The sequence below is a fragment of the Capricornis sumatraensis genome, chromosome 1, assembly GCF_032405125.1.
Source record: "Capricornis sumatraensis isolate serow.1 chromosome 1, serow.2, whole genome shotgun sequence".
NCBI classification, from domain to species: Eukaryota; Metazoa; Chordata; class Mammalia; order Artiodactyla; family Bovidae; genus Capricornis; species Capricornis sumatraensis.
The window spans coordinates 127729342-127751510 of NC_091069.1; the positions used below are offsets into that span (position 1 = coordinate 127729342).

The following is a 22169-nucleotide window of genomic DNA, read 5'->3' on the forward strand; positions in this document are numbered from 1 at the left end:
CCATGGTGCTTCACACAGAAAAAAATCCACCTGCAATGCAGGAGACCTAGGTTCAATCCCTGGGTTAGGAAGATCCCCTGGAGGAGGGCATGGTAACCCACTCTAGTATTCTTGCCTGTAGAATCCCCATGGACAGAGGAGCCTGGCAGGCTATAGTCCATAGGGCTGCAAAGAATCGGACAAAACTGAGCAACTAGCACAGCACAAGCTAATATTCACAACATTTAAGTTTCTATTAAGCAAGAAGACAAACCATTCAATATAAAAATTGGATAAATTTCACAAATTTATTAAAAAACAGAATTTCACTCATGATTAATGAAACTGAAATCAGGACACTGTAATACCATTTTCATTTCAATTATCAGACTACCAAAAATTAAAAGGTGCCCAGGCCTAGGGAGAATACTGGGAAACAGGGTGTCTCACACAAAATTAGTGAGACTCTAAACTGGTTCATTGCTTGGAGGGGGTGGGAATCTTTTATACCTGAGCCACAGTTCCAAAACCATATGACACGTCTCTCAAGTTCCTCAATTTAAAATGACCAGAAATGGACTCATCATATTCCTACTTCCTTCCCCAAGGTGGAGGCGACCCACCATTCTGCCCTTTTCCACAGTACATTCTATCCATTTAGTTATCGATACCACCATGAGGAACTGAGGGAATCAACCCTGATACCCCTCTGTCTCTCACCTCTAGTCAAGGACCCACATCTGTCAGCTGTCTCCAAAGAATAAACCAAATTCATTTTTTTCTTCCCTAAATGCTACTTCCCTAGTGTCAAAAGCATCTTAGTTTTTAGCTTTCTGAATGGAATCTTATAGAAACAAACATAACATGCCTAGTTCAATAAAAAATTATTCAACAACCTAACACAGTATTCAGGAAAAACTATGTGCTTAAGTAATGTTCACTCATGATTTCAAATATAAAAAATTCCCTTATATATGAAAATACTAAGGAAAATCTTCACAGTAACTAATGCTGTTAGTTGCTCTCCCACCTTATTTACTATTAAATTAGGACTGCTCTTTACTTCCATATTGTCTATGAAGCATCTAGTTGGGCTTTAAAACTAGATTTAAAACCTAACAAGTGATGTTGTTTAATGTAAGCCCAACCTTTTGATACAAAAGAGGAACTCCTAGATTTTTTCCACAGATCAAGAAAAATGATGATAAAGTCTACCAGAAAATATCCACATCACTTCATTTTAGCAACACTGAAGTAGGAAGGAGATTAGTTCAGAATAAAGGAGTGTTCCTTCCAAGAATGGAGGATGGCAACTGAATACCAACATGCTCACTGTCCTCCACTCCCAGAGCATTGTCCTTATTTTTCCTATGCCAGTTAAAACTAGTTACAGACTGGCACTGAGTTAATAGATCATATCTGGAAATCTGCTAGAGCAGACAGAAAATTAAAATTCACATTTCTAATTCTTCAACCTAGAGAAAATGTTTTTCACTTGAACTCAGCACAGGCATCAAGGGAGGTAATATAGTTGGTTATGTACAAAATCTGATGCTGGATGATGCTTCACCAGTGGAGTACCTGTGAATACCAGCTTGATATAAATTTAGAGCACTAAACCAGAAAATCAGACCATCTGCTAGGTCATTAATCAGCTAAGTAATCCAAGGAAAATCTTTTGGTCTCTCTAAAACTGATATTAAGATCATAAAAAAAGGAAGCCAAATGAGCTCATCTTATAGAAAACACTTTGAAAGGGGGGGGGGGACAAAAAAATCCCATTTTTAATATTTACATATAAAATCCAGAGATGACCTCCCTTCTCAATTTTCACATTAACCATGTCCATCTGAGCTGAGAGTAGTTCTGCTATGAGAAGCTTCTTACCTCTGGTGTCATTTTCTATTTCTGTCCTCCAGCGATGTAAACAGCTTTCCAGCACAGAGAGTTCTTCTTCTGTTATGTGCCTTGGTGCCGGATGCATGGGCAAGTCTGGAGGTATCCGGGACTGAGTGAATGGTTTGTGTATTACTGATCTTGATGAAATGGCAGCTATTGACGCAGGTGACGTGCTTGGCAGTTCTGAAGAAGGAGCCCCCTGTTGGTCTGTTGTGCTGCATTTTTCAAGCATAGAATATTCATTATTAAACTTTCCAAACTGAAGCTCTGGACAAAGATTAAGTGCTAATTAAACAATATTAAGTTGGCTTATAATTACAAAAGAAAAAAGTTAAAAAAAAAAAGAAGTATGTGGATTAATGTAACATCCAAATGAGATTCTTACTACATGGAACTACATTATTATAAGGATAAAACTGGGGCTTTATATTGTAAATGGCTCAATAGTATTTACTTATACAAATCATATGTATACCAGATTTATAAAACCTTCCTTTGCTGATCCTTATCAGCTCACACTACAGAAAAAAATTCCCATTTAATAGTAGTATTTTCATGGATGAAAGAAAGGCTGATATACATACCAAAACAGCCTAAAGTATAATTCTGAATGGAAAAAAATACAAAAATTTTAATCCACAGCCATTAAAAATCCACTGAAATCCAATGAAATAAGAAAGTCCCTAGAAGACCTACACAATCTTCTAAGTTCACTAAAATAAAGCACAACGTGCATTTTATAAAAACCTTCTTTAAAGGTGTCAATTACAATATTACATAATACAGGAACACAGCTATCTCTTCTACCAAGAAAACTTTTTACCTTGGTAATGTCTGTGATGGTACGGAACCACTAGATGGGGAACTAGCATCAATATCATCAACAGGAGAAGTGCAAACAGGTTTACTTGAGGCAAATTCCAAGGCATACTGCAGAACATCCACCAAGGGAAATCGTTTGGGACCCGAACCATAGCTTAAATATCTGTTAACCATAAAATGCATGAATGCTTAAATTTGTGTAAAAAGTACACTTATTTCAATAATTGTTCTAAAACATTACAAAAACACTTTAATATTCTTCAATAGCGAAATTAATTTTGCTTTCAAATGATGGTAAAACTACTTATACATTCAAGAAATAAGTTAAAAGTTCTCTAGAGGAACAAAACCAAAGCTGAGAAGACTGAATGTGTATATACACTGTTATAAATTTCAAATGCTGCTGTAAGTTATAATCTAACAGTAAAATGAAAACTGACATTTTCATCTCCTCAGGCTTTTTATTTTTAGATCTGTCATCTGGTCTTAAGATAATGGCTAATATTATCCCCCTCCTTTTACCTCTGATTATATTTCAATATGATTATTGATACCTTTTAAGAATTAAAACTATTGAAAAATAACATATTTTATATTTAAAGCTTTAGATCACTTATTTTCAAGTGAATAGTAAAACAAGGGGATACAGATTAGATCAGAGGTTGCAAACTCGGATCTTTCAGAGCACATTTTAACCTGTAGACTTCTGTCTGAACTACAGACTATTTGATAGTCCCGATTCTGGCTTCTTTTGGAAACAATCTAAAGCTCTAGACAACAGGGAGTTGATATTCATGCATGGCAGGGCCTAGTATAGATGGCAGGCACCATCTTTCCACAGGGCTGTGCTCTCTGACTCCCTCTGCTCACTTGACTTGCTTCCCTTCTTTATAAAGATTCCATTATTCTTTATAAAGCTCATAGGCATCTGTGCTTGTATCTTCAGTGTTAAGGAGAAAAACTCAGTTATCATTTATTAATAGAAATCTCAAGAGTAGTATTTAACCTCACACAAGAAGAAACCTCACTCATAAGTTAGTTTAACTTTGTACTTTCAGTACCACAAGTATTATCTCTTGACAGTAGGATTATTTAATTTTAAATAATAATTTTCTAATGCCAACTATGAATTATTTTAGTCTCTAGCAAAACTCAAGCCTAAACTGCTGCCGCTGCTAAGTCGCTTCAGTCATGTCTGACTCTGCGTGACCCCATAGATGGCAGCCCACCAGGCTCCCCTGTCCCTGAGATTCTGCACGCAAGAACACTGGAGCGGGTTGCCATTTCCTTCTCCAATTCAAGCAAAATATCCATCCAGAATGATTATCTATATGTAGGATCACAAGTCATTCAAAGAGAATTTTAAATTAAAACTCTAAGCAGACATTAAGAATATGAGTTCCTATAGTGAGTTCATAATTTCATAAAAGTTTCAATACCTTTCAAGTCTTTGTTGTAATACTGTGAGGTAATCTTTTAGCCTCTTGATCTCTTCCCTCTTAATTCTTGTTATTTCTCTGTTTCTATGCATGTATCTATCAGGGAAAAGAAATACAGCAATTATCAGTATTTCCAAACAAGAAATAGATACAATATTAAGTCTAGCCACCACCACAGAAGATTAACTCATCTAAAATTTTATAATAAAACATTAGAGAATACAAATTAATATTTTTCCTTATAACATTATTCCCAGTAACTACACTTTTCTAAATGAAAAAGAACTTCATTTTCCTTGACAAATGGTATTAGAAACATTATGCAAAAAGTAAAACTTTTTAAGGAAATTAAGCAAAAATTTTCTCTGAGAATAATAACTCTTTACTTGGATACTAAATTGTTTCAAAACTAAATTATGTTGTATACCAAGTCATACCTGTCCAGATATAAAACTTGAGGAAATTCTAATTTATTGTGAATTTTTTCTGGTCTTCCCAGTGCCTGATTAAATTCAAATCTTGACAATTCAAATGTTAACACAGGTGGTAGTTCAGTAAACCAATGCTGAAAGAAAAAAAAAAAGAAACCTTAACACGACCTTTTTATTTCCTCCACTACAATTTTAGGCACAGAATGTTCGTGAGCAGTGGCATTTTTACGTGTATCATCATAATGCTAACATCATAGATAACTGACTGTGTATGCAATTTAGTTAAAACTCAACTTCTTTCTAAAAGTTTTTGACACCATTTGAAAATTCCAGTAGGATAACACACAGGAAAGAGAAAAATCTTCTGATGACTCTTCTTCATCGGTAATTCTTTACATTAGAATTTCAAACCCAAAGTGAAAAACACTGAATGAAAGTATGGCTTCGTATCCCAATTTTTCTGGCTTCTTCAATCTTATGTCACAGTTATTACCAGGAATGACACATATACTTAATATAATCAACCACACTGTCAAAAACCTGTGAGGAAGCTACTTGTAAGATGCAATATACAAAAGAAAAAAACATTTTATAGCATAAAAGACCACAATTCTCATGATAAAGCTAGAAACTTATACTTCCTTGTTTTAAATTTAATGTTCCTACTAGAATTTTGGCACATTTAAGAAAGAGATCAATTACTATCAAATACAGCACTTACTTTAAAAATTACTAGTGCTTAAAGATTCGAATGCCTGCTTGCTATGAGGCAACTCCTCCACACTTTGGCAACTGTTCAATTAAGCATAAAATGCAACAAAACTTCAGAATTATTTTAACAAACAGATTCAAGCTTTACATAAACCATATTTATTTAAAGAGAAAGAAAAATTTAAAAACATGTGAATCAACAAATAAAGAAGTATAAAATAATGTAATAAGTATTTTTTAAATGTTTATTTTAAGCTGTGCAGTGTCCTTCTGTAAAAAGAAGGCATACTATATTGCAGCATACTATATTATTTATGGTATTTTCAAGGGCCACAAGATGTCACCACATAAATGTCAATAAGTTCAGTATGCTAATTTAAACATCCAAGAGAGGAAAAAAAAGCAGGAAAATGCACATTTGGCAAATTGAATATGATCTTGTAAGTTGCTACTTTTCACTAAACAAAATCAGTTAAAGTAAATGGTTATTCAAAACTATTTCATACTTCTCTGTTGGCCCAGTGGTTAAGATTCACAGGTCTAGGGTTCAATCCCTAGTCAGAAAACTAAGATTCCACATGCCACACAGCTTGGTTACAAAAAAAAAAAAATGCTAATGATTACTTGAACTGAGATTTCCTGAGTTGGAGTTGGTTCATCTTTTACTGATAGCTGAAGTTGAAGTAATTTGTTTTACATGGATATTATCTGAAACTGACAAGAGAAAGTTATGAAAGATCTAATATTAGAAATATCCCTTAAGTTTTAAAATTTCTTGAGCAGTTTGCCTATTTGCTTTGGCGAGGTGTTTTTTTGTTTTTTCTTTTCAGTTAGTTTTAATCCACACCTATGGCAGAAAGTGAAGAGGAGCTAAAAAGCCTCTTGATGAAAGTGAAATAGGAGAGCGAAAAAGTTGGCTTAAAGCTCAACATTCAGAAAACTAAGATCATGGCATCCGGTCCCATCACTTCATGGGAAAGAGATGGGGAAACAGTGGAAACAGTGTCAGACTTTATTTTTTGGGGCTCCAAAATCACTGCAGATGGTGACTGCAGCCAGGAAATTAAAAGACGCTTACTCCTTGGAAGAAAAGTTAATGACCAACCTAGATAGCATATTCAAAAGCAGAGACATTATTTTGCCGACTAAGGTCCATCTAGTCAAGGCTATGGTTTTTCCTGTGGTCATGTATGGATGTGAGAGTTGGACTGTGAAGAAGGCTGAGCGCCGAAGAATTGATGCTTTTGAACTGTGGTGTTGGAGAAGACTCTTGAGAGTCCCTTGGACTGCAAGGAGATCCAACCAGTCCATTCTGAAGGAGACCAGCCCTGGAATTTCTTTGGAAGGAATGATGCTAAAGCTGAAGCTCCAGTACTTTGGCCACCTCATGTGAAGAGTTGACTCATTGGAAAAGACTCTGATGCTGGGAGGAATTGGGGGCAGGAGGAGAAGGGGATGACAGAGGATGAGATAGCTGGATGGCATCACGGACTCGATGGACGTGAGTCTGAGTGAACTCCGGGAGTTGGTGATGGACAGGGAGGCCTGGCGTGCTGCGACTCATGGGGTCACAAAGAGTCGGACACGACTGAGCGACTGAACTGAACTGAACTGAAAGTTACTATCAAGAATTAAAATACACTCTACACATATCACAAGGGACACTTTTGATGTCTTAGGATGATACTCTCTATTCAACTTCATAATACTCAAAAAGTAGATTTCAAACACTATTACCTTCATTTTTTCTTGCAATGGTTTAAATGTTACTATTTAAAATTAAATATAACTATTAAGGTATGCTTACTGTTTCGCTTTAAATAACGAACATACTTTAATTAATGGAAACCTACAATGGCCAACAGAAATGAAATGACCCATTTTGGTGGTATGCTTTTCTGTAGGCCATAACAGTCCAGGAAACAGGTTCCATATCTTATGAAAGCATGTTCATAATATGTCATGTCTCTGTGTAGACTGTTTAATCTAACAGCAATGACAGTTTTTTCCTACTACAGGATTTTCCTACTACATGGTTTCACTTTTTCATTTTAATGCTGCTCAGGACAAGAAGGGATAGCCAGACATTCCCTAAATTCATTAAAAAAAAATATTATGGGTGTGTTGAGCTCTGTGATTTTAGATTATAAGTACAGCAGTATATAAAAGAGAATTTTAAATAATATAAAACAAGACATTTTTTTCCTTTCAAAATATTTCCCCATTTAGTAACAACCTATACTTAATTCTCTGATAAGCCATGAATTTTGTGAAACACAGGTCACTAAAGGTAAAAATGATGCTTATACTCTTGATATCTCATCATTATTACTACATTATAAAATGAATGGACGGGGGTAATAGATTTTTGCAGTTAGTAAAAATGAACTTAGATTATCAGTACTAGCAACAAAAGTACTCCTGAATTTACTCTAAATATAAATCTGACCTGTTAAAATATTTTCCAGAGAGAATGTAGTCATTTTTATGAGTAAATAGCATATTCTTCTATTAATATGATTTAACTATCTTGCTTTTGTGAGATTACATGTATATTGGGGGGAAAAATAAGAAAAAGACAGACCTATTACTGCAAATTCCCCATAGCACATCAAACAAAGCTAGGATGTAACTAAGCCTTAGAGGAGAAAACTTCCAATTGGAATTCAAACCTCAATTTCAGTCATTTGACTATCTTCACTCCTTTGCCCTATTTGTTTCCTATATAATATCTATATATATCTAATACGGCACATGTAGGTATTATTTCTGCAATGTAGTTTTTAGCTAAAGCTCTGTAAAATTTCTCTCAGCACTTTGATTATGTGTACAACCCTGAAGGGAAATTTGGCAGTACTTACACTTCTAAACGAGTATGCCCTGTGACCTAAAGATTCCATTTCTAACTATCCTTCATTCCAAAGTGCACAAGGTTATTTATAGAAAGACATTCTTTGAAATAATTCTTTATCCAATAGTTTCACAGAAGAATTTAATCAATTTAATTTTATAAATACTAGCTATGGTGATACTATGCAGGTTCTAAAAAGAATGATGTAAAGCTATATATTGACATGGAAGGATGTTCACAATATACTTGTAAGTAAAAAACAATGCAAGTCTCAAAATAGTATGTACAAATACAAACATCTATATGTACACACTTAAAAGGATGCATCATAGCATTAGTAGTGAATACCTACACCAGAAGTGAGATATTTACTCTTTGAAATTCTTTCTCACCAACAGGCAACCAAAAAGTAGTTCCAGGTTTCTTGGCGAGATTAACTCATCTATAAATGACATAAAGTTCCAGGTTTCGTGGAGAGATTAACTCATCTATAAATGACATACCATTTAATTAAAAGTTATGATTTAGAAAAAAAATTGGTAGTAATTATTTTACATATAATCATTTTTAATTTATTCAGTTGATTCTTGGTATGTCATTAAAGAAATGTAAATTCTTATAGCCCACTGAATGTTTTACCATAGCAATTCTGGAGACTAGAGGTCTTCCTATATTAGTTAGCCACAGCTGTTTTGCAAAAAAAAGTTTTTTTAATGTTTGCTGCATCAAAGTAAAATCAATAATTTTTATTAAATAATAGCATAAGAAATAAAAGGTATTAACATCAGGGGTTATGCCAATTTAGAAATAAGTCTAAGATGCTACTCATTGGTGTTTATAGAGAAATAAAATAGGTTTTTCTGAAGGACACAATGGAATGAAACTATTATTTAAGGGTGTTACTAAAAACTTTTAAGATATTCTACTCTGGTCAGTGATAGTCACTTAAAGTAGGTTGACTTATTGAAACTACCATGTCCAGCAAATCTAGGCGACTGAATTAGGAATCACAGGTAATCATATTTGCTATTATTGAGGAACTAGCTATTATTTAGTTCCTATTACCTTAGGAACTGAATTTAGAGACTAGAGAAGATGACAAGCCACTGTATACCTTAGGCTAGGTGGGAAAATCTAGGCAGAAAATACTTATTGCAGTATAGGGCAGTCAGAGTACAAAGCCAAAGACAGAAAACAAACTAAATCTTCTAAAAAATAAATGATGACATTCAGTCAATGTAAGAAAAATATTTTCAAAAGCTAGGAATATGTGAGGAATATTATTTACTTATTATTAAATTATTTACCAATAAATCATAGCATGTTTCATTTATAAGCTACTGTAACATTGTAAGGAAAAAGCCATTCCTTCTCTCCCTGCAAAAATCCACCATTCTTCTATTTAATAGCAAACAGACTGTACTTTACAAAGCTCTGTTTTCCTGTTCCCCTTGGGGATCCTTGGAAAGTTCTAATGTTTAAAGATCTGTTTCCCAATCAGTAAGATAAATAAGCTTCATTTAAGTAGTCTTAATTAAAGGTCTATTATCAGAGTCACCTGTGGAGCTTTGGAGCTCATCCCTAGATTCCGATTTGATAGCTTTGAGGTGGAATCTAGGCATCTGCTGAGAATCACTGAAGTAGGTGATCTATGACGTAGACACATGAGGTAGGCACACCTACCATCGGCTCAGCTGGTAAAGAACTTGCCTGCAATGTAGGAGACCTGGGTTCCATCCCTGGGTTGGGAAGATCCCCTGGAGGTGGGCATGGCAACCCACTCCAGTATTTTTGCCTGGGAAATTCCAAGGGCAGAGGAGCCGGTGGGCTACAGTCCATGGGGTTGCAAGAACTGGACATGACTTAGCAACTAAACTACATGTAGACAGAAAAACTATTTCAAATATCTTCTCTCTCTCAAAAAAAAGAAAAAGGCAAAAAATAATGAATACTTATTTCCTTTTTGTTTGAATGTGTGAGGGGACACAGGAGATGAGGATGGCATTAGAAATTACATCTTTTTTAAAAAGCACATAATTCAAATAAAAACAATTGATTCTCAAAGATATAAGAACCTAGGCCCTCTTTAGATAAGAAGAGATGTAATCACTTAATAATTATTAAGTGCCTATTCAAAGATAAAAACCTTGGAAACTTTTTTAACATTACTGAGACGTTTCACTCAGTCAACACGTGTTATGTACTTGTATCTGCTGGTAACAGGGCTATAAGACAGAGACCATACTATCCAAGGGACAGAGTGGTGAACCCCTGCAGAGCTTACATCTAGACAGCTAGCAGCAACTGCTTAATGATGACTGATATTGGAGCACATGATCCGTCCTTTCCTTTCTAATATTCTGGATGAATACATGGATGAAAGGATATACAGAGGGAGCTAGAGAGATGAATCGAGAGATGAACATAGGTTACAAGACAGAGGCAGTGGAGACAGATAAATAGGTTTGTAATATCTATTTTAATTCTCTTTCTTGAGGAAGCAAGTTCTTCCATCTGCCTTTCAGGCAATTACACAGTAATTTTACAAGAAAAGGAGTCCACGTGGTGTTGCCTCCTTGGGCCTGACACATTCCAACATATTTGATGTAAGTAACATGGACTGTGAAGAAAGCTGAGCACCGAAGAATTGATGCTTTTGAACTGTGGTGTTTGAGAAGAATCTTGAGAGTCCTTTGGAATGCAAGGAGATCCAACCAGTCCATCCTATAGGAGAACAGTCCTGGGTGTTCACTGGAAGGACTGATGCTGAGGCTGAAACTCCAACACTTTGGCCACCTCATGCGAAGAGTTGACTCATTGGAAAAGACTCTGATGCTGGGAGGGATTGGGGGCAGGAGGAGAAGGAGACGACAGAGGATGAGATGGCTGGATGGCATCGTTGACTTGATGGATGTGAGTTTGAGTGAACTCCGGGAGATGGTGATGGACAGGGAGGCCTGGTGTGCTGCGATTCATGGGGTCAAAGAGTCGGACACGACTGAGCGACTGAACTGAACATATGTCTATATAGAATTCCACTCTAACATCAGTGTTTTTCTTCCTTACTACCAGCACTAGCATGCTGTAATGGCTGGTACCTTGACTGAAAAAGTCTTAAAAGACTGAACAATGTCCTAAATGAGGATTTTAACATAAAATTTTGAGAAAACACTTTAAACAAAAAGTTAACATAGATTATAGACTGTACTGACTCTGCAGTTTTCCCCAAAATGTCTAAATTACCATAATTAAATTCAAATACATTTTCTGATTATTCTCTCAATTATTAGGTAGCTATACAGTTAGAGCCTTACTTCACAACACTGTATAAGAGACTTATAGGGAAGGAGAATGAGGATGCTAAACTCACCTCTTGACCGGATTTTCCTGAATTTTCTGAATGTAAAGACTCAATTTCTCCTTCAATCATAGCAGCTTCTAGGCATTCATGTAGATCTTTGAATCCATTGACCTGAAGTGGGTACTGACCAAACATTTCAGTATTTTCAAATTTTTTACCTATAAGAGAGGAGAAGTTCATATTCCTCAATATGGCCTTTTAGCTTCCAAAAAGTAAATAAATGTATATATTATCTCCTCAACCTAAAAACTATACCTGTTTATGTTTCAGACAAATAGATGGGGAAACAAATGTTTACATTTCAGGCAAATGGATGGGCAAACAATGGAAACATTGACAGACTTTATTTTCCTGGGCTCCCAAATCTCTGTAGATGGTGACTGCAGCCATGAAATTAAAAAAGACACTTGCTCCTTGGAAGAGAAGCAATGGCAAACCTAGACAGCATATTAAAAAGCAGAGATATTACTTTGCCTACAAAAGTCTCTATAGTCAAAGCTATGGTTTTTCCAGCAGTCATGTACGGATGTGAGAGTTGGACCATAAAGAATGCTGAGCCCCAAAGAATTAATGCCTTCGAACTGCGGTGCTGGAAGAGTCTCCTGAGAGTCCCTTGGACTGCAAGGATATCAAACTAGTCAATCCTAAAGGAAATCAACCTTGAATATCCACCGGAAGGACTGATGCTGAAGCTGAAGCTCCAATATTTTGGCCACTTGATGTGAAGAGCCAACTCACTGGAAAAGACCCTGATGCTGGAAAAGACTGAAGGCAGGAAGAGAAGGGGACAATAGAGGATGAGATGGTTGGATGGCAAAACCGACTCAATAGACATGAGTCTGAGCTAACTCCGGGAGATGATGAAAAGGAAGCTTGGCATGCTGCAGTCCATGGGCTGCAAAAAAAGTCAGACATGACTGAGCAACTAACCAACATTTCAGACAGCTATAGTTACTACTGTTTTCCTACTGGCTTCTACATGCATGTAAGTATATTCACATACAGCTATGCTATAGATATTAATCACACACTCATATGTGTATATGTAATTATATTCGTGTGTGTGTGTGTGTATATATGTTTATTCTTTAAAAAAGTACCTTTTAAGGGCAAGATACTACACTAACATTGAGAATATGCATAGCAGCATACAGAAGTTATAGAGTCTCTGAGCTAAGGAAACTTTTAGCCTCTTGGAAAAACGCAATATGCACATTAATTGCACATACAGCTATGAACAAATATTATTACAGCTGTCAGAAAAGGTGTGGTGAGATAGAGTGCTGTGAGAAGATTTGGAAGGGGAGCAAATCTAGTCTTTAGGGCAGGAGGGTAAAGCAAGGAAGACTTCCACAGGAAAATGACATTTATGCTGAGACTGCAAAGGTGAATAGGAGGTAGCCAGGCCAGAACTGGAAAGCCAGAGTATCCCTGGCCAAGAACAGCACAGCCAGAAACTTTCAGGCTGCAGAGAACTTGGCATGTTTAAAGAATTAAGGGAAAGGAAGTATAGCTTAGGGGAGCAACATGGACATGACAATGAAAAGTTAGGTGGGAGAATCAAAACAAAATTCTTAAACCAAGTCTACTAGCCCTTGTTAAGAATTTTTTCCTAGTATATTCTGAATATAATGCAAAACTGCTGAATAATTAAATATAGGAATAAGAGGCTCAGATTTACATCTCTGAAAAATCCTTATGGTTTCTGTTAAGTGATAAAGCTGGTATGTGACTATATAGAATACATCTATAAATAAAAGTAGAATGGAACAGAAGTTAATAAGTGTATAAAAACAGATGAAGTAACACATACACACATTTATTAATATATACAAAAGGAGGCACCAATAGGACTTGATTGACTGGTTCACAGGCAGGATGAGGAACAGAAAAAAAAGGAAAGTATCGAGAATAATGTTCAGATTTTGAGCATGAGTAACTGATTTTTATGCACTGAAAAGGGCACCAGTGAAGAAGAGCAGAGGATTTTTTTTTTTTTTTTTTTTTTACTTTTGTGTTAAGGCAGCAGGGAAAATCATTGGTTTAGAATGGCCCATGATATTTTTACGTGGCGAAGAGCAAGACATAAATAAGTCAGTAACTAAGACTGATGTGAAGCTATAAACTGAATAAGTAGCAGCCTATTCATAGCAGGAAATCAAGGGAGTAAATGAGATTGCCCAAGGAATTAGCAAACAAGAAGAGGAAGAGGATCTAAGCTGAGTCCCAAGGCTCTCTTACATTTAGATATAGAAAAAAAACGACAAATATAATTCCTAAAAAGTATCAACAGAGGCATGAGAATATGGTGGACTAGAAGCCAGAGAAGTATTTTCAATGAAAAAGCAGGTAAAAGGAAGAGGAGGAGGAGAAGGATTGGAGTCGACAGCACTAATAGTTGGTAAGAATTCAGTGAGAATTGAGAGGGATCCAATGGACTATCCAATGGACTAACACATTTAGGAAATCAATAACCTTCAAAAGCCCCCTTTTAGAAGAGGTCTGGAGCCAGAAATAAAAATGGGATAGGTCAAATAAATGGAGAGATAGCAGATAAAAACAAGATCCTATCTTTAAATAAAGGAGGTTATTTCTGAATAAGATTAACTGAAAAAGAACATGTGAAGGGATTTTTTTTTTTAAATTTTAAAGATATGAAATACCAGATCATGTCTAAATATTGATGTGAATGACACAGTGAAAGGAAGAAGTGAAAGAGACAGAAATAAAAGCAAGACAAAGGATAGAAAAAGACCTGAGAGAAAGCATGAAAAGGTGAGATTCTTATTAGCACACTAGCCATTGATTAATCAACAAAATAATTCCTTTATTACCTGGAGTGACAAAGAAAAGAATGAGGTGGTAATAGGAATGGACCCAGGTTGGGAAGCCTAAAGCTCCTAATCTGAGGAAGTTACTTTTAAGAACTATGATAACAAAAAAAAAATTATAAGCACAAAATTAGATCCGTGGCCTTAGCCAGGATCCACGGTTAGGTTTTGTAAACTTCAAAGTCAATCTATGAAATCCGAGGTAAGGAATTTTTCAGAAAATGAAGAGACAAAGAAATTATATTAAACATAGAAAAAGTGGAAATTTCTATTGCAGAAAATGGGAAAGAAGACAGGGATGAAGACAGACAAAGATGAGTGCCAGGGAGGGTTACGGGATTGGGACTAGTGAAGCTTACAGTCACTGCAACCTCATGATCCACTACAATAAGCCCATTTGAGTGATCTCCTCCTAACAACAGTCAGGTTCTCAGTACATGCAAAGAGAAGAAAATAATTCCAGGAGGGCCAGAGACTAGTCAGAGAGGGCGTGCCAGAAGGGAAAGGGGGAAAAGAGTTTCAGCAATCTATAAGGAGGATCATAATGGACAACGAAGGAAAGGCAAAGCCTGAGAACAGAATGGAGAGATCAACGGCCTAGAAGCTCTGGTGGAGCTGAATGAACTTATGCAGCAGAAGACTTTAGTAAACAAACTGAAAACTACCCTACCTCAGAGTCACTAGTCTAAAAAATGCATTAGGAAGATATATGTAAAAATGACAAGAAAGTGCTCTAAAATATATTGTTAACAAAGCAAATACATAGTTCACCTGGCAATGTACTGAAATCACATTTATACAGCACAGCAACATTGAAACAACATACCAAAACCAAGTACAACAACTTCAACACTGATGGGGAAATTTTAATAATCCCTTCTAAGAATCCAGGTAATAAATGTAGAAGTGCTCATGAGGAGTATAATATTATCAACAGTGCACAGTCACAACCTGATTAGAGCTCCTCAAATTCTACAGATAGTGTTCTACTTCAAATAAAAACTAGTATGACAGTATGGACATCCTAAATAGGAATACAATTCACTATATAAAATATCCCACTATTTATATAATGAATATTCAGCATTTGAGGCAAACAAAATGTACTGACAGCTCAGTATAACCTTTAGCGTATCTAAATCCCGAGTTAGTCTCTGCCTTTTTCCAAATCTCAAACTATAAAATCACATTCAAACAAAACTTCATGGCAATCCATCACTTAAGATCTTCAAGAAAAATCAAATCCCCAAATTTTTGGGTGAACTTTCAAAAGTTGATCCATAGGACCATTTGGGAAAGATAGTTTTTCAAAAATGTATGCTTTGAAACTTAAGTGATTTTATTACTTGATGTATATTTTATGAGTCAGTTTCCTGCCCTTGTTAGGAAAACCAGAGTAACTCTTTAGGCCTGGATTTTGACTAACAGGAATACTATCACTTTTAACTGATTTTTTTTAAAGATAAGAGTACAATTATTCCTTGAAAACTATATTCTAAAGAATTTTGTAATCAACCCCTAAATGGGAACCCTGCAAAACCCTGACTATGCTAAATTGCTAAGTACAGCTTTTAAACTGCATAGACATGAAACCCTCAAAAACAGTGACCATCATACCAAGCCCAGTATTAACCTCTAATATTATTTTTTAAAGAGGCACCAACTGCCACCTTAACAATTCACAGTATCACAGAACCGTTCCCATTAACCGAGCATCAATCAGCATGTGCTAACATACTCTGCACTTTCCTTTATGCACTCAACTCATTGCTTTCTATATAAATGATCAGCATTAACAATGTTAACAGAAATCACTAGACAGAGGAAGTCAAACTAAAAACCATTCCACAAATAAAGTGACTATTGTGACAAAGGACCAAACAATTAATAATATCTCAGTTGTAATAAAGAAGTAAATATGCAACTATACCTTCAAGCACTCCCACAGCTAGGAATCTTCCATAGAACAGCTCTACCATGGGGTTCTTTGGCTTGTCTTCATCCCTAAAAATCACATTAAAATTATAAATGTGACTACAGTTTTTAATTTTTAGAACTATAATAGAGAAAACATTAAAAGAACAATAATAGATGCCAAGACAATAAAATTTATGCGGTTATTATGTGTTTGGCTCTGCTACTTAGTGTTGAGCCAAGATATCTAAATTTTTTCTGTTTCTTCATGTGTCAACTGAGGATATTAAACCCACAAAGCTGTTGTAAGGGTTAAAAACTGTGTGGGATGTCACTGTAAGAAGATATGAACCCAGTCTGTATTCACAAAGTACCTGATCATTCCATTATCATTTAGAGTATGGACTTTTAGTCATACAATACATGCTTATTTGGACTTGCTGGGAAGGTGGAAAAACCCCTCTTGCACACACCAGTGAAATAACAATATATCAGTTTCAAACCAAGTAGCTAAAGAGGTACGCCAATCTTTTGTAAAGTTTCATGTTGCTGGTAAAATTAGGCATCTGTGAATTTTCCAAATTCTTTAACATATCAATTTGTTTTCTTGGGTTTTTTTTTTTTTTTTTCGGCTTGAAGCAAGTAGAAATTTTTAACTTTTTCTTTAATGTTTTGTACCCTGTGATCTAAAAACACAAAGTTTATCTTGGCCTTAGTATATAAAAGTATGTTTTATCCACAACTGTACAGAGACTTTTTCTTCATAAATTTTTGTTTAAATTAATAAAACTGATTTACTTTTGAAAGAGAGAGAAAGATACTATTTGTCTCTTGATGTGTTACATGCACCTGGATTTAAACCATAAAACAACTGGAGGGAAATACTTCACTTAAGCCTTCCAACAATTCTGAAGTAGTATGGTGGTTATTAGTGCTGTACAAAAAGATTTCCAGCCCTCTACTTTCAGATATATAGTAAGAAGCACTTTCCGATCTACTTTCTATTTAAATTTGAAAAAAAAAATCTGAATTGTGATAAAATACACACAGTATAAAATTTACCCTCTTAACCATCTTTAAGTGTACGGTTCTGCAGTGTTAAATACATTCACAACTGTTGTGGAACCAACCTCTAGAACTAATTTCAGCTTGAGAAATCGATTAAACAATTCCACATTCCTCCCTCCCATCAGGCCCTGGTAACCGCCATTCTAACTTTCTGTTTCTTTGAAAGTGACAACTCTAAACACATCCATCGTATAAGTGAAACACAGTGGCTGTCTTTTTGTGACTAGTTTATTTCACTCAGCATCATGTTTTCAAGATTCATCCATGTTGTAGCATGCGTCAGAGTTTCCTTACTTGCTAAGGATATTCCATTGTATACGTATACCACATCTTATTTCCATTCATCCATGGACATAATCAGTGACTTTCAACATCTGTCTATTGTGAAGAATGCTGCTATGAACATGAGCGTGCAGCATCTCTTTGAGACCCTGACATAAATGCTTTTGGATTTAAATTCAGCAGTGGAATTGCTGGATCATCATGTGGTTAATTTTTGCTGTTCCGTCTTTATAAATTCAATTGACAAACAACTGTAAGATATTTGAAGGATACAACATAATGATTTGATGTACGTATACACTGTGAAAGGATTCCCTCTATCAAATGATAATTCTACTATTAATTTTTTTAACAACCATAATGTTTTCCACAGCAGCTGCACCATTTTACATTTCCATCAACAGTGCAAAAAAGTTTCAATTTTTTTCACATTTCAATACTTGTTATTTTCTGTTTTTTTTTTGTTTTTTTTTTTTTTTGCTTTGCACAACAAAACATGAGTGGAGGTAATGTGTGTTATTTCTGGTCTGTAACTTTGAGAGTCAATATACTTTTCACTGATGTGGTGATCCCAGAAGGCTGGGATGAGATGAAGCCTCTGTCATCTGATATGAGGAAGAGGAAGAACACAAAGACTGTCACTCCTAATGTAAAAGTCCATGAATCTTTAGACATAAAGATCAGTACTTCCATTTTCATGCATCATACTCCCATGTTCCGGGTTGGTCAAAAAGTTCGTTCGAGTTTTTCCATGACATCTTACAGAACTTTTTGGCTAACCCAACAGGAAAACAACATTCCTGGTTTCTCTCCTTATTTTCACACACATACTACACAGAAAGAGCAATGACATACCAGGTTGATGTCTCTGACCTAAGAAACTGTAAGAGCAGCTGTACTAATTCTGAATTCTCTTTTCAAGTATCTTATCAATTCTTTGTATCTAAATTTTGGTCTTCTCGCCACTGACCTGCGGTATGCACTGACCTTCCCAAAGGAGTCAGGAGGACAAATTTTACAGCAATTCTTTACCCTGTCCTTCTTTGCAAACTCTGAGGTCTTATTCTTTACTATGCCTTTAAGCTTTGAATTTCAGGGACCCAGACTGTTGTTACCAACAAAAGTGCAAGGAACAAAAGTGAAGAGCAATTTAAAACACCTGAGACTTCTATAATAGAAATGATATATCCAGCACTTGCACGAAGAAAAGATAGACTGATGCAAATATCACAAATATCAAAGGCCAAAAGAAATCATCAAAGAAAGCTTGTATCAGGGACACCTCAGCCTCAGAAATCACGTTGGTACAGAAACAGTTCAAAGATTTAGAGCAACTGATACAGTACTCAGTGCTTCCCAATCTCTTAAACTTTAAGAAGCTTTAGCTCCATGAACAGTAAAGCAAAATCAAAACTACTGAGAAACAAATGAGAAGTATTTCAAATAAGGCTTGTGATTTCAGATGAAATAGGAAAGTTTTAGATTCTTTTAAAACAGTTTTAGAAAAAGGAGAGAAAAAACTTGTTCAGTTCAGTTTAGTCGCTCAGTTGTGTCCGACTCTTTGAGACCCCATGGACTTCAGCATGCCAGGATTCCCGAAGTTACTCAAACTCATGTCCATTGAGTCGGTGATGCCATCTAACCATCTCATCCTCTGTCCTCCCCTTCTCCTCCTGCTTTCAATCTTTCCCAACACCAGGGTCTTTCCAAATGAGTCAGCTCTTCACATCAGGTGGCCAAAGTATTGGAGTTCAGCTTCAGCATCAGTCAGTCATTCCAATGAACATTCAGGACTGATTTCCTTTAGAATGGACTGGTTGGATCTCCTTGCAGTCCAAGGGACTCTCAAGAGTCTTCTCCAAACCATAGTTCAAAAGCATCGATTCTTTATTGCTCAGCTTTCTTTAGAGTCCAACTCTCACATCCATACAGGACTACTGGAAAAACCATAGCCTTGACTAGATGGACCTTTGCTGGCAAAGTAATGACTCTGCTTTTTAATATGCTGTCTAGCTTGGTCCTAACTTTCCTTCCAAGGAGTAAGCATCCTTTTATTTATGGCTGCAGTCACCACCTGCAGTGATTTTGGAGCCCAAAAAATAACGTCGACACTGTTTCCACTGTTTCTCCATCTATTTCCCATGATCTTAGTCTTCTGAATGTTCAGCTTTAAGCCTACCTTTTCACTCTCCTCTTTCACTTTCTTTTTTTTTTCTCAGATTTTTTTTTTAATTTTTTTATTTTATTTTTTTTAATTTTTATTTTTACTTTATTTTACTTTACAATACTGTCTTGGTTTTGCCATACATTGACATGAATCCACCACGGGTGTACATGCGTTCCCAAACATGAACCCCCCTCCCACCTCCCTCCCCATAACATCTCTCTGGGTCATCCCCGTGCACCAGCCCCAAGCATGCTGTGTCCTGCGTCGGACATAGACTGGCGATTCGATTCTTACATGATAGTATACATGTTACAATGCCATTCTCCCAAATCATCCCACCCTCTCCCTCTCCCTCTGAGTCCAAAAGTCCGTTATACACATCTGTGTCTTTTTTGCTTCCTCTTTCACTTTCATCAAGAGGCTTTTGAGTTCCTCTTCACTTTCTGTAATAAGGGTGGTGTCATCTGCATATCTGAGGTTATTGATATTTCTCCCGGTAATCCTGATTCCAGCTTGTGCTTCATCCAGCCTGGCATTTCTCATGATGTACTCTGCATATAAGTTAAAAAAGCAGGGTGACAATATACAGCTTTGACATACTCCTTTTCCCATTTGGAACCAGTCTGTTGTTCCATGTCCAGTTCTAACTGTTGCTTCCTGACCTGCATACAGATTTCTGAGGAGGCAGGTGGTCTGACCTGCCTCCTCAGAATTCCCATCTCTTTCAGAATTTTCCGCAATTTATTGTGATCCACACATTCAAAGGCTTTAGCATAGTCAATAAAGCAGAAATAGATGTTTTTTCTGGAACTCTCTTGCTTTTTCAATGATCCAGCAGATGTTGGCAATTTGCTCTCTGGTAACTTGTTAGTTACTAGACCAGAAAAGTTGACACTCGAACCCAAAAAAAATTTTTAGAAGTGAGTAAAATAAGGAAAGATCTCCAAAACCAGAAAAGAATGATCCTTTCAGCAATAACCAGGATTCAAGAAACAGCCAAGTGGCAGTCTAGAGAGAGACAGCTATCAGGGAGCTGTGTTGAACAGAGGCTACCATAGGAGGTGATTACAGCAAGTCTGGGCAGATTTCAGAAGAGGAAATAGGGACTTCATGGTAAAGTACTCAAAGAATTACAGAGAGAACCCCAAAGAGACTCAGCTTCCATACAGATAGCATTCACACTCTGGGGAAACATGCTCAATAAATTTTGGGGGTTGGAACTCCAAGGAAAAGTACAAGGAACATGAATTTTACTAAAGAGGAGCCAGGGTGGACAATTGCAGATAAAGTTCAACACACAGGCTGTCTGTTGGTCTGACAGGACAGAACCCTGGTGGAATTCTGCAACACAAAAGAGATGAAGGTGGGCAATGCCTGTGTGAATAATAGACTACTTGGGCATACTCCTAACTCATATTTCACTAACTCTCATTATGACAGACCTATTAAGACAGCATAGAGGGATAGGGCAGAAAACAAACTCAAGCAACAAGAGAGAGAAGACACTTGGCATTCAAACAGAACTGGTGCCATACAGGTTAAGAGGCAGGTTAAACTATTAAGAATTCAGCCAAGACCTCCTCAAAAAGAATGGGGGCAGGGGGAATGTAACTGCACCTTAAAGAACTATCCCATCCAAGAAAAAAAAAAAAAAAAAAAAAGGAGCAGAAAGAAATATACTAAAGGCCTAGATCTAACATTCAAAAGTTGAGAAAACAGCTTATCATAGACATGATGATCTTTACTGGAGCTGGAACTCAGGTTTCAGAAAGCATCCACAGCAGATTCAGTTCAGCATCACGATGGGGAGATTTACCAAATGAAACTAACATAAAGAAAGAAACTACCTAGAAAGCAGGTTTCACAAGTCTAACCAATCTCATAGCAAAATGCTATGGTAGCAACCATTGTGGCATGAAAATATGTTATTAGAAAGACAGCTTATATTCAGTGCAGCACTAAAGGCCAGTAAACTGAGGTTTGTAAGAAAACTGCAACTTAAGAATTGTGGTGAACAGAAAAGAAGAGCACCAGACTACAACTGTCAGCATCATAAACTTCTTAACATTTAAAAAGGAAGCAGCTTTCAATGATACAGTCTAAGTTTCCCACAACAGAATTTTCCCCTCAGATATTGTAGATTTAGTGCCATAATCTGGAGAGATTTCTTCCAACATAAGTTTATAAGTAGTTGTCTAATAAAAAAACCAATTGGCCCTTAATGACAGACATCCTGGCAGAATTAAAAGCATGAAGATTTCCTCCATTTATGACATCATCCAAAGTTTCTGCTGCAGTCTTTAGCAACAGTAACTTGAGTCTGGACTGAACTAAGAGCCAGGAACACTGGAGCTGGACTGAAAGCTAAAGGCTTGAAGCTTCACTTTTGTTATAAACCTCAGCATTTGTGGCCA

General features: G+C 36.2%; 1 protein-coding gene across 3 annotated transcripts in view; it reads right to left on the minus strand.

The window, feature by feature from the left end:
* The window catches only part of USP25 (ubiquitin specific peptidase 25), a 162671-nt gene that overhangs the window by 58636 nt on the left and 81866 nt on the right, over positions 1 to 22169 (minus strand). For all 3 annotated transcript variants that reach the window (XM_068970263.1, XM_068970255.1, XM_068970247.1), the window contains exons 9-14: positions 16255 to 16328; positions 11503 to 11651; positions 4577 to 4704; positions 4140 to 4235; positions 2702 to 2863; positions 1867 to 2093 (exon numbers count right to left, since the gene is read on the minus strand). In XM_068970263.1, the coding sequence (XP_068826364.1) occupies positions 1867 to 2093; positions 2702 to 2863; positions 4140 to 4235; positions 4577 to 4704; positions 11503 to 11651; positions 16255 to 16328 (836 nt within the window). The remainder of the gene's footprint in view (positions 1 to 1866; positions 2094 to 2701; positions 2864 to 4139; positions 4236 to 4576; positions 4705 to 11502; positions 11652 to 16254; positions 16329 to 22169) is intronic.